The 12677-nt window shown below is 58.4% G+C and overlaps 4 protein-coding genes across 4 annotated transcripts; 2 read left to right on the top strand and 2 right to left on the bottom strand.

Annotated features, from left to right (window-relative positions):
- Window positions 1-39: 39 nt before the first annotated feature.
- IWZ02DRAFT_378897 (calcineurin-like phosphoesterase) lies at window positions 40-1251 on the bottom strand (the record flags this gene model as incomplete). The annotated part of the gene is made up of 2 exons (XM_066765015.1): window positions 40-1004; window positions 1068-1251. 2 exons carry the CDS (start codon window positions 1249-1251, stop codon window positions 40-42), a joined length of 1149 nt encoding a protein of 382 aa, XP_066622594.1.
- Window positions 1252-1502: 251 nt separating this feature from the next.
- Window positions 1503-3530, top strand: IWZ02DRAFT_283296 (D-galactonate dehydratase). Its single transcript, XM_066763670.1, has 4 exons — window positions 1503-1966; window positions 2102-2626; window positions 2829-2921; window positions 2977-3530. Exons 1-4 carry the CDS (start codon window positions 1753-1755, stop codon window positions 3300-3302), a joined length of 1158 nt encoding a protein of 385 aa, XP_066622593.1. The 5' UTR covers window positions 1503-1752; the 3' UTR covers window positions 3303-3530.
- A 2230-nt stretch (window positions 3531-5760) lies between these two features.
- Window positions 5761-7786, bottom strand: IWZ02DRAFT_520231 (uncharacterized protein; the record flags this gene model as incomplete). The annotated part of the gene is made up of 6 exons (XM_066770764.1): window positions 5761-6012; window positions 6062-6104; window positions 6152-6206; window positions 6253-6439; window positions 6490-6716; window positions 6763-7786. Coding segments are annotated over 6 exons (1788 nt in total), but the record flags the coding sequence as incomplete, so codon positions are not given.
- A 2727-nt stretch (window positions 7787-10513) lies between these two features.
- Window positions 10514-12102, top strand: IWZ02DRAFT_378640 (uncharacterized protein; the record flags this gene model as incomplete). The annotated part of the gene is made up of 4 exons (XM_066764999.1): window positions 10514-10714; window positions 10764-11043; window positions 11119-11685; window positions 11750-12102. 4 exons carry the CDS (start codon window positions 10514-10516, stop codon window positions 12100-12102), a joined length of 1401 nt encoding a protein of 466 aa, XP_066622591.1.
- Window positions 12103-12677: the final 575 nt, after the last annotated feature.

The following is a 12677-nucleotide window of genomic DNA, read 5'->3' as shown; positions in this document are numbered from 1 at the left end:
TGCGCGCATGATGAAAGACGTACCACCTCGAGGTAACGATCAAACTGAATAGTCGGCTTCGGGTAGATCAATGTCGACGACAATCGGCTTGTTGAAGCGCTTCGGTCCGCGGCCGTAGCTCTGCGCCATGATGGCAGCGTTGATGACGCAAGTCTCGCGCCTGCCCATTCTGCCGTTCAAGGCTGCGCTGTTCCAACTGTCCAGTCGCGACGTGACAGCACGACCGTCTGGTTGAGATGTCGCATTTTGGCCCAAAACTGCATGCTGGGGCGCTTCAAGCCTCCTCTTGCTGAGGCTGCGTTTGAGCGATTGCGAAAAGACGTTTGCATAGGCCAAATCGACTGCATCCGAGGCTGCTGATGGCGAGGCAGAGAACGAGACGCTGTTCGACACGACATTCTGTGAGCGGGCCAGGTCATTGTCGAGCGGGTTGCCGCCCCTCGCGCTCAGGTCGACCAACGACAGTTTATTGGTTCCCGCCCCCGGGTCTGCCCAGATGTGAGTGCGCTCCTCCAACGGATACGAAGAGAACATGGGCTGGTCGATCTTCCAGCGCACCCGCTCGGCGCCTCGGCCCTCGTGCCTGTGCCCGCAGACGTGCATGCAAGGTCGGATGCGCCAGAGAGCCTCCCGGAGGGCTTTGCAGCCATCGGCATGGCCAGTCGCGTTGGCATCGCAGTGATGCTGTGGGGGAGCGTGCGTCACCAGCACGTCTGTATCCAGCGGGATGTCGTTCCATATTGCAGCAGCGGCGGCGGCGGCGTCATCGCGCGGGTACTGAAAGGCCCAAGTGGCGCCGCAGTAGGGCGAGTAAGGGCTGCCGAAGACGGAAAATGCGGTACCATTCTGCAGGGCGACGGTTCGCGATTCATGTGCCAGGTAGGTGATGGAGGGGCTTGACCTCAGCAGGTCGACGCACTCGAGGGCGTTCTCGGGGTGCTGGTTGTGGAAGTGTGCGCCGTGGTCGGCGTAAAAGGCCTCGTCCAATGTCACGTCGTGATTGCCTGCAGGCTCGCCGAGTTAGCAGGCCTGCAGCAATGGCTTGATGACGGCGCAGAGGCGAGTACCCGCGACCACAATCTTGACCTCGAACGGGGCCTTTTGCAGCCAATCGACCGTCTTTCGCAGCTCCGAGTGGCTGCCCGTGTTTGAGAGGTCTCCTGCGTGGATGAGCACGTCGCCGGCTGGCAGCTTGGGCGTCTGATTGTGCGTGTCTGATATCAAGACGAAACGAGTTCGCCTGCGGGCCATGAGGTGGTTGGACGGGTGTCGTCTGATGGTCAGGATCTGAAGCTGAACAAAGCAGACCTGACCTCACGGACCTGACGCCCACGCCCACGCCCACGCCCACTGGCGGCCAGAGCCCAGCGATTCCCCGCGTACCGTTGTTGCTTGTTTCCCCGCGCCGAACAACGTCAAGCCATAACTATCAAAATGAATTTGGCCGGCAGCTGACCTCGGAAAAGCAATTGCAAAAGAAAATAGAACTTCCTCCAGTGTCCGGAAAATCAGCGTCACAGCCCACCAGAAGGGACCCACCTCGCTGCTCTCCGCCCTCTGCCCACCGCATGGAATCCAGTTTGTGGGGCACGCACGCACAGAGTCGACGCCAACTGCGGGGAATCCGCAAAAAAAACGACGGATATCTCGTCAGCATCACGGATGGAGAACAGCCCCATCTCCGACCTCGGCCACCAGTGACATTGTTTTGAAGTCCACCCTCGCCACGTTCTTCGTCGTCACGAACCCACAATGGCGCCCATCAAGAACATTGAATACTTTCGCGTCGCCCCGCGCTGGCTGTTTGTCAAGGTCACCGACGACGATGCAAACTACGGCTGGGGAGAGGCCACGCTCGAGGGTCACACCGAGGCCGTCGAGGGCACGCTCAACGAGTTTGCCTCGCGCCTGATTGGCTTCGACGCAGACGACATTGAGCACATATGGCAATACATATGGCGCCTTGGTACGGTAGCACACGCACACCCACCACCACCACCACCACCACCACTGGCATCGGGGGGAGGGGGGGGGGGGAAGGGGCCAAGGCCAATCCTCCCGCCCAGACATGCATACAGTTCGCATCAGCTGACATGATCAGGGTTCTACAGAGGCGGGCCCGTCTTCATGTCGGCGCTGGCGGGCATCGACATTGCGCTCTGGGACCTCAAGGGCCGGCGGGCCAAGCTGCCCATCCACCAGCTGCTGGGCGGCAAGGTGCGCAACAAGGTGGCCGTCTACGCGTGGATTGGCGGCAACCGGCCGGGCGACGTCGAAGGCGCGGCGCGGGCCCGCAAGGCCCAAGGTTTCAAGGCCGTCAAGATGAACGCCACCGAGGACATGGGCTGGCTCGACTCGCCGCGGGTGCTCGAGTCGGCCGTCGAGCGCCTGCGCGTCGTGCGCGCGCTGGGCATGGACGCTGCCATGGACTTTCACGGCCGCGTCCACAAGCCCATGGCCAAGCAGCTGGCCAAAGCCCTCGAGCCCCATCACCCTCTGTTCATCGAGGAGCCGCTGCTGTCCGAGCATCCCGAAGGCATCAAGCAGCTTTCCGACCTCACCACGTGCCCCGTCGCCCTGGGCGAGCGCCTGTATAGCCGCTGGGATGTCAAGCGTTATCTGCAAGGTATGTGAGCATGTATGTATGTGCGTCCCGTGGGTGTGCCGTCCCGTCGCCGGGGCCATCCGTCCACTCGCTCGCTCGCCGACAGACGCGCTTGGTTGGGTTCGCTGCTCCCCGCGTCCCCGGCTTCGTTCCCGCCCGCAGCGCAGAGTCGAAAGCAGGGAAAAACTCTGTTCTTGATTACGTGACTGACCCCCACTACTAGACGCGTCAGTTGACATTCTGCAACCCGACGTCGCCCACTGCGGCGGCATATCAGAAGTGCGCAAAATCGCCGCCATGGCCGAAGCCTATGATGGTACCAACACCGAAATCGTCCCTGATCAACTCCATCCTAACCTCAAACTGCATAGTCGCCATCGCCCCGCACTGCCCGCTCGGCCCCATCGCGCTGGCCGCGTGCCTGCAAATCGGCCTCGCCGTGCCAAACCACGTGATCCAAGAAATGTCGCAAGGCATCCACTACAACACCGAGTCGGGCGACGGCAGCGTCGACATAGACTCGTACGTCGCCGACGCCAGCGTCTTCGACGTCCGCGACGGCTACGTCGACGCGCTGACGGGTCCCGGCTTGGGCATCGAGGTGGACGAGGAGAAGGTGCGGGCGGCGGCGCGCGAGGCCAAGCCGTGGAGTAGTGGGGAGTTTTGGGGCGAGGACGGGGGCATTAGGGAGTGGTAGGTAAGTTGGTTGGTTGGTTGGTTCGTTTGAGGGGTGCTGAGATGGTTGGACACGTGTGCGTGTCTTGGTCTTTTTGAAGTGGCAAGTTGAACGACGAGTACTTGGATTGTTGCGGCACCGTGGCATATGTGGGTTGCGTCCGGAATCAGCAAAGGTGCAGCTGGAGGCAAGAACAATGGAATTGACTGCACGGTAAAGACGATGCCGCTCAAGAGAAATAAACCTGTGCATCGTCTACAACCTACCTACCTACCTAGAGCCATAGCGAGACAACCAACATCGAGATGAGCTAAGGAGGGTAGGTAAGTTCTATTTATCCATACCTACGTATCCATACCTACTTATCTATCTACACGTTGACGATATCTTCTATCTTCTATCATCTATTCATATTGATTCTCACATTCACATTCTTCTTCCTGCGTTAGTCATTCCTCTCCACTCCATCAAGCGGTGATGTCCACACTCCGTACGCCAGGAGAAAGCCAAAAGCCAAAAGCCAAAAAAAAAAAAAAAAAAGAAAAAAAAATCGAGATAGACTCAATTCCCCAATTCACAACAAGGCAGTCCAAGAGAGACAAACCGACAAGCAGCCAATCAACCAACCGACCAACCAATCAACCAAAAAGAAAACCAAAAGACAAAGACCCCAAAACCACCTCCCCTATGCTCTCTTAACCCCCCTTCCGTCCCCTTAAAATTAAATCCACACACCCCCGCCCCCGCCCCCACCCCCACCACCCCCAAACCCCCTCAACCTCTCCCTATCATCCCTCCGCCTGCGCTCCTTCTCCCTCTCCTTCTCCCTCTCCTCGCGATCCCCCAGCAACCAATCAATACCGCGCTCGCCCCACGCCTTAGCTTTGGCGGCGGCACCGCCCGCGCCTGCAGCCCAGCCATTCGCCGCCGCCGTGCTAACACCGTGCGTGGGTGCGGATGTGGGTTTGGTTGTTGTTGTCGTTGGTGTTGCGCTGTGGTGTGGCGGTGCGGGATCAAAGGGGCGGGTGGTGTGGTTGTGGTTGTGGTGCTGGTTAACGCCGCCAAGACCGAAGCCGAGGCCGCTGCCGTGAATGGAATTGAGATGGGGATGGTTGGCAGCGAAACTGTGACCGTGGTGCGAATGGTGATGGTGAGAGGACGACGACGTAGGCACGGGGAAGCGCCACAGCGGACGCTCGGTAAAGGGGCGCGCTGCTTTGAAGAACGACGAAGGCGGGTGCAAGTTATGACCGTGGGTAGCTCCCATCGGTGCACCATGGCTATGGCCACTGTGCTGCTGCGCAGGGGGAGGGGGAGGAGGATAAGGAGGATGAGAAACGTGGTTTGACAGGGGCTGGGGGTGCGCGTGGGCAGGCTGAGGAGGCGGCGGCGGCGGTGGTGGCAGAGGGAGGTCGTTTGCATTATGCTGTCCACTGCCATGTGCCGTCGACGACGAAGCCGACCCATGGTGCGCATGATGCGCCGAAGTATGCGCATTCGTCACATCGCGCAGACCCAGGCCCATGCTCAGCGTCTCGCGGCTGGCGCTCGAATTCAGATTGGCGTGGCCGCTGCCAGCGCTGCCGTTGCGCGAGCGACTCCTGGCGTGGCCGCGACGATTGCCACCAGTACCAGGTCCGGAACCACCAGAACCACCACCACCACCACCATGACCCAATTCTACGCTGCGGAATCCGACGAGTGGAAAATGTGAAATGCCACCCGCAGGGTTGACTGCGAGGCCGAGCGGCGGAACCGTTGGTCGCGTTGATTCACTGCCGCCATTCTCCCTTCCCCTGCCCTTGCCTGCGTGGATGGATCCGCCGCAGTCACTACCGCCACCCGCGTACGACCCATTGGAGCCAGATCGCGAATGGCCACCGTGGCTCAGAGAGCGCTGCAGGCCCAGTCCGATGCGCGGGTGCGGATTCGAGGGGTCCCCCGCGCCGCCGTTGCTGCCACCGCCCTGGCTCGCCTGGCTGCGCGTCGTCTCGTTCGACTTGACATGCCGCAGGCGTCGGCGCATGCTCTCCAGACTCTCCGACTGCTCGAGCACGATCCGCGGGTTGCGAGGGCCGCCGACAGGAGCATCGGACGGGTTAGGAGGCGTGACGTAGGCTGCGGGATGGGTTTTTGGGTTGGGAAGTGTCGCCGTGGATGAAGCGGGTCCGACTTGTCGTTGGTTGGGATAGTCAGGACACGGTTGGTGAGACGAAGGGAGATCATTTTCGCTGCTCGACATGCCCGCATTTCCGCCATGAATCAAGGCCGTATACTCGTTGGCGTACGTTGCGGGATTGCCGCCATACCCATAACCATATCCGTATCCCAAGCCGAGCGAGCTGTTGAGACTGTTATTATCCGGCTTGGGTTTGTGGTCATTGACACTACTGCTGGAAGGTCGCGATATGCCACCAGCGGCAGACTGCACCCGTCGGATAACTCGTTCCTTACCGCCGTGCGGATTCGTTTGTACTCCCATCTTGTACTTGCGGGGAGAATGTTCGAGAATCTGTTCTACTTCATGCAAGTCTGCCATTTCCTTGCGCATGCGGTCCAGGCTCTGCATTCGTGGTGCTGCAAAGGCGCGTCCTTGGACGGAAATGGAAGGGCGACGTGATGGTCCTCTGCTGGAGGAACGGCGGCCCCTCTCTCCTGGAGCACCGCCGCGCTTCTCCTCAATTGCAGCAGCCACTTGGGCCACCGAGTTTGGGACGACGTCGAGGGAGTTCTGGACACGTCAGCCACGACCCCTCTCCAGCTGCCGGGGATTCAACTACCATGTGAATCAAGACAATAGGAAGCTGTACAGTGACAAATTTACTGACACGCGTCAGCATTCCGTCACCACACCAGGCAAGGCTTCCTACGAATGCGTGCTGCTCACAGCAATGTTGAGAAAGTACCGCACTTCAAAGAATTTGCCTACCACATGTCAGACACGTCTTCAAATGCGGGCCTCCTTACCTACCGCATTTGACAGTTGCATGTCCACGTGGGAGCTCCAAGCCACACGTCCGCATATCCGTGGAATGAGGTGCCACACCAGACCAGCCATGAGTTCCAGGCTTGATGATTGTCTTATTGAGCACGGTACGCTCGATGTTGTCGAATATGCGTGCCTGGCTCGCCGACTTCTCCCTGGTTGATGCCGCCGTCTGAAACTTGTAAGCTTGTGACTGCATACATAGAGTGGTCGCAATCATACGTGGTTATAACACAAAATATTCCTTTCCAGATTCAGCTCCAGCTTCTTGATTCTCTTTCGCGTGTTGTTGACAATGTGGACATCGACAAAGATGGTAGTTCCGCTGACCCAGACCTGGCGATGAAGCCCTGCCGTGACTCTGACAACCTCGAGTGCAGAGCCTCTTGGTCTTGTGTACTCATCGGATGCGGTCAGAGGGCTTGGCAACGACATCAACGCCTTTTCCGCTGCTTGATGTCAGCCGTGCCTTTCTTCGACGTCTGCACGACTCACGATCATAGACGGATAGCACCGACACATCCTGTGATGTCCGAACCAGGTACTGTGTCCCCTTGTCGCGTATGAGCAGCGTCGCACACAGCACGTACCGAATTTGAGCAAGTTTGGACTGGAAAGGCGGAGGACCAACGTCAAGTGGCATGCTCAAGCTGAATGGTATCGTGGTTACGGACGGCTTCATCAGCCAAAAGGGATCAGTCGGGGAACACTGCTTCTGGGACTCAACCATGTTTAGAGGCGGTGGATTGTCGGCATCAATCAATTCCGTGGCAAGATTGAGGAAAATGTCTCTTTTGCCAGTGCACATCTCTTCGGCACCAAGGAGGTCGATGGATATGCGAGAAATGTAGAGGGCCCGCTTATGCCGGGTTCTCTCGACATCCTCGACAGTGACCTTGACATTGCCTTCGAGGCTTCCTCCACCAACAAACAGGGGTGCGCCAATTTGCAATTCGACGGCCACTCGCGGATGCCGATGCGTTGGAAATTCAAGAATTTCACCAGATGAAACTCTTCCAAAGGTTCTAGGTGGAATGGTTTGCACCACGTCTGAAGACAGAGGATCGTAGCGCGAGGCATACTCTCGAACCGGCGACCGCGACTGCCCTCGATTAGGGATGGTGAAGCCCAAGCCGCGCGGTGGGGCTGGCGGAGGTCCCAACGACGACACACGGGGTAAGGATACTGCTCGCCTCCCACGGTTGCGCGAAGATGACCTGGGAGGCACACTTCCAATGGGTATACTGTAGATACTGGAATGATCGCTAACGGGAGTCCTGACAGGAGTGGAATGGCGACCTCGCCGTTCGTGGTAGCTGTTCGCCGGGGAAGGTGCGGATTTGAGCGATGTTTTCCTAGTAAGAGAGCCTTTTCTGGACAACAGGGAACCTTTTCTCGTCAGGGAGCATTTTCGGCGTAAATCGGTAGAGGCAGATTTCGGGGTATCGGGCAGCGGTTTGGAATGGGTTAGCTCAGCCAGGCTCGGCTCAGTGATTTCGCGGATATCAGACAGCGGACGCGCAGCCGTCGACCATGGTGTTGTTCCCGACATTGACCAAGGTGGCGCTTGGCTCATTTGTCTCGGGTGGCTTTGCTGCTTCGGCGGTTCCTTGGAGGACGGTCGTTTGGTACCTGCATTAAGCGCGGATCTGGGCAAGTTTTCAAACGAGGGTCTCGATGAAAGATTTCGAGGTAGAGGGCGTTTGTCAGGCGGCGTTTGTTCGTATTCTGTCGCTTGTCAGTTTGAACTGGCTGCGACGCAGTAGATGACGATGTACCATGGGACTTAGGAGTATGCGGCGGCGGAGCAGGAACGTCGTAGATTATCGGAGGAATGAGAGGATTCAGTCGCAGTGGGACGTGGTGGTCAGAGGTCTTCGGCATTGAGGAAGCGTACAGGATGCATGGCATGTGCTCAAAAGCTATGCATCATAGTCGTGGCCCGCAAGTCGAACCAGCAGCTGTAAGGTCGAATAGGTGATGTGAGGATGTAACCAGGTTGCGTGCAAGATTCACGAGGTTCTGGCACGTCGTTCCTGCTAATCGGAAGGCTGGAAGGGCGATCGGAAACGCGCGGTCGTCCTTTCCATGATTCCATTGTCTAGACGTAGTTCGAGACGATTGAACTTGGTACAACCAGGAGCAGGTTCCGGCTTCGAACGCAAAGTCTCTGTTGGTTCAAGTCGGATCCGCACTCCTGAGTCGGCATTGCGCAGATTCGCCATCACACTTTGCAATCATTGTAATCGTGCAATGTAAAGCGTCAATTCTGGGCACAGCTGAATTTAATTTGTTTGCTGACGTCTCAGTTCTCCATCTCCACGCGACTTTTCCGGGGGGCACTGTTTGCGTCGAATTTTCTCCCGTCGTTTGGCCCAAGCAGGCTTTCAATGTTTCGACAAGTGGGCTGCATATCGCGAGACCCCGTGATTTCGATGAAATTGAATCAAGGTTTTCGAATAGGAAAAGAGTACCAGAGGGAAATTGACACCTACAGCTGTCACCAGAGCGTTGTCGTAATTTTCAGGCGGCCAAAATTGAAATTCTCCAAGTGACGAGGTGGCTGTACGAGCATCTTGCCACTTTGAGGAGACGGTGTTCAATGAGGCAACCCGCTCGGGAAGGCTGGCCGAGTGAAGACGGCATGTTGGTGATTGAACCGAGACTGGCACTTGGCGCAGTGGTTCTACCGGATGTCAACGGCGCATGGTGCCTGGTCGAAGAGCTCGAGCTGGCAGCGTGATCAGGTCACTTGAGGTCATATTCTCTTTAATAGACGGCCCCGGGGAATTCGGAGGGGCGAATGGGTGGAGAGATGGTTCGGAGGCGTTTCTGAGCGGGCAAGTCACGATGGGGGAAGGCGGGACCGAGAACAGGTGACCGGACATGCGACCCGGACTGGCGACAACGTGTCATGGCTGGCTGGCGAGGCAGAGCGGAGGTGGAGGTGGAGGAGGCGGGGGTGTCGGCGTCGGCGTCGGCAGGCGTGAGGCGTCACAGCGTCACGGGCGGCGGCGGAGAAAGCCAGGACACAGGGTTGTGTTGTAGAGGAGAAAGCCGACGAGCGATGGGAGCTGGGAGCTGGGAGCTGGGAGCTGGGAGCTGGAAGGAGAGCTGGGAGAGAGAGGGAGCTGTTGAGCTAAAGAGCGGATGATGAGCTGTTGGTTGGCTGTGGTGGCTAAGGTCCCCGGCCGGGTGCCTAAGGACAAGCGCAGGGCTGACAGGCTGCGGTGGTAGCCAAGAGCGGTTCCGAGGAGAAACGGCGCGCCGGCCAGATGCGCCTTACCAAGGACAGGGCAGGGCATACCTTAGGTGATGCGGGGCACATCAGTCGACGGCGAATCGTCGCGACCCAGCGCCAGCGCCAGCAGCCAGCAGCCAGCAGCCAGCAGCCAGCAGCCAGTGGACGACCTGACCGTGACGACCATGGAAAGGCGTTGAGCAGAGAAGCAAAGACTACTGCCCGTGGTCCTTCCTGTCAAATCTGTCGAGAAAGCAACCTATGGTGTCAGGATAAGCAGCGTAGGTCCTGGGACCCGGTGGCGTCAGTAGCCAAAGTCTATCTGGCCATGGCGGTGCTAGCCGGGGGGCCACCATCTGGTGGGAAACAGGTCGAAGCACAGAGAGAGGCACGAGGGAAAAAGGATGAGGCACATGGGATGGTCCAGTCGACGTTGAGGCCCCATAGTCTGTGTTCGTCGAGTCGTCGGTGATGTTAGCCCCTCGCCCGCCGCGACGACAGCTTCATTCACATCGTCATCATCATCATCATCATCATTCGGCCCCCTCGGCAACCACACGACCTAGGCGCTGCAGCGAGCAGGAATAATTGCTGCCACTGTAAACGAAGAGAAAAATTCTCGTCGCCTTGTGCAGAGCAGTCGAGCTCCGATCGCGGCCCGGCACGGCGCCCTGGCCGCTGGACGAAATTCAAATCCCCCCCCCGTCTCCGACTGCTCAAAGGGCCCCGTTTCCATTACCCAACGTCTTACCTCACGCCAACTTTGCCCACCCCTCCAGTCGAGCCTTGTGCTATTATCTCTACCATTCTCGTTATCAACACTATCAGCAGTCTCGCTATCGCCCGCGCTGCGACTACCCGCTCACGCCCCGGATCGCCCGAAACACGTCCCTCGCGTCAGGTCCGTCAGACCGTACGTCAGGGCCCTGAGCGTAGCCAGCCCAGCCCAGCCTACCTTACCGCCGCTGTGTGCGTGTCGATACCCTGCGCGCGCCCCCCCCTGCCATGGGCGATAACGACCTCCAAGCCCACCACTCGACTGCCAGAGATACCAATGCGAACGAGCCCTCCAAGGATGGCTCTGTTAGCTCCATTGCGACCTCTCCCGAGCTCGAGCCCGACTCTTATAGCGCTCAGGATCAGCCGCCCCAGCAGCAGCAGCAGCAGCAGCAGCAGCAGCAAAAACGGAAGGGCGGCCGCAAGCCTGTGAGCAACCACCTTCTTAGACAACACCCGCTATCAATTTGCTGCCCAGAAACCCATGCTTTGCCCCCCAATGCCATGTCCACAACCCCCGCTAACCACTAAGCGTCGCAAGATCTATGCCACCTCGGAGGAGCGCAAGCAGCGGAACCGGCAGGCCCAGGCCGCCTTCCGCGAGCGTCGCACCGAGTACATCAAGCAGTTGGAGAGTACCATCAAGCATCACGAGGAGACCCTGCACACCTTGCAGCAGAACCATCGTAGCGCCGCTGATGAATGTCTTATGCTGAGATATAAAAACTCTCTGCTCGAGCGCATCCTGCTGGAAAAAGGTATCAACCCAACCTCCCCCCTCCCCAGTCCATGTCACTGCTACATACATCTTCTGACCACGCCCCTCCTCCCAGGCATTGACGTCCAGGCTGAGCTCCGTGCAAAGACGGGCAGCCCGCATCTGGGGCCTACCCGCATGCCTCCTCCAGCAGGATCTGCAGTGCAGCAGCCGCCGCCAATGCAAAGGGCCATAATGAATAGGCACCATCAGGCGCGGCGCTCATTTGCAGCCATGCCCCAAAAGGTCGACGTTGATGCCGCTGTTCAAAATCATTCTCCGCAGTCCCAACCTACTCCTGCTTCACACATGTCGTCTCCATCCACTACGGCAACAAAGTCTCCCAACTTTATGCCCTCGGTGTCGCCCAACGTGGGCCCAGTGTCTCAGCCTCAAGTACAGCAGCAGCAAACACAACAACAGCAACAGATTAGACCGCAGCCGCCCCGTCAGCAGTACAACCCCCTCCCGCCGCCGCGACCCCCGGTGAACACGCAATTCAATGCCTCGAACGGCATGCCAAACGCTTCGCCCGTCAATACTCCAGCAGGAGGCAACCCCATGGCGGGCGGCGCCAACGGTGCGTCCAACTACTATCCATCGCCCTTTCAGAGCCACATGGACCAGCTCGGCAAGTTGACCCGTCCCCTCCTACGTATGCTTAGGCATAGGACTCTGTTCATCCTAGAGTGACTCCGTGAGTACAGAACAGGAATATGATGCGCAAAACGACATGATCGACGACCGAGACCCGAGCGAACATTCGGCCGGCACCGCCGCATATCCACAACCGTTCCCACCGCAGCACATGCGCTCGCAATCAACGCCACAGCTCCAGGCCCAAGGCTCTGGCCAGCTTGTGCCGCAGCAGTACACGCCGGGCCAGGACCAGTACACGTCGCCTGCAGCCCTGCAACCCGCAGATGCACACAGCGGCTACGCCATGTCCGGCAACATGAACCAAGGCTTCGACCCATACGACCCCATTCTGGACGCCGACCCGTTTGGCCTCTCGGCCAGCATGCACTTCCCAACCCAGTTTTCGTACCAGACTGGTTGAGGGGAGCAGTCCACGAACATGTCCGTCATCGACAGCGCGAGCGTCGAGAAGAGGCCATGTTGGATCTTTCGTCACTTTTTTTTTTCAGCGGGCGTTGACTGGCATGGCAAGGGGAAAATGGAGGCAAGGGATCGTTGAAAAGGAAGAAAATCGGGAAAAAGAGAGGGAATAAGGGAGGGCAAGTTCAAAGCCAGCAGTATATCCGTGTCTTTGTCATGCGACGGTGAGGCAGTAGCCTGTCGCAGCAGCCGTCACAAGAGTGAGACTGCGACGCCCCGACCTTGTGCCGTCAAGGTACATGTAGCTTTGTCTATTGAGAGACAAGATTTAAAAAGCCATTCGCCAAAGTTGCTGGGCAGCCCTTGGGCACCCGGCGGGGGAGGCGACAAAACAAGTGCAAGGAAGCCAGACAACGAGTCGTGATGCGATAAAGTCCCTAGGCGTGCCAAACGCGTCAAAGGCCAAGGGCGTGCCGGCGCGAGGGTTGTGAGTGGACAGACACTTCAGGTCTTGTTCCGCTCCGCGCCCGCTCGCTTACATGGCCAGGCTTGGCATAACCACAATGAGATATTTCG

Source organism: Phyllosticta citriasiana (assembly GCF_038021145.1).
Source record: "Phyllosticta citriasiana strain CBS 120426 chromosome Unknown IWZ02scaffold_7, whole genome shotgun sequence".
Classification (NCBI taxonomy): Eukaryota; Fungi; Ascomycota; class Dothideomycetes; order Botryosphaeriales; family Phyllostictaceae; genus Phyllosticta; species Phyllosticta citriasiana.
The sequence above is the reverse complement of the archived record's forward strand: the minus strand, read 5'-3'. Positions and strand labels throughout refer to the sequence as shown.

Coding starts and splice junctions, on each gene's coding strand:
- IWZ02DRAFT_283296 (XM_066763670.1), top strand. CDS start 1,753: ATGGCGCCCATCAAGAACATTGAATACTTTCGCGTCGCCCCGCGCTGG. Junction 1,967..2,101: donor GCAATACATATGGCGCCTTG/GTACGGTAGCAC, acceptor TGACATGATCAG/GGTTCTACAGAGGCGGGCCC. Junction 2,627..2,828: donor TGTCAAGCGTTATCTGCAAG/GTATGTGAGCAT, acceptor CCCCACTACTAG/ACGCGTCAGTTGACATTCTG.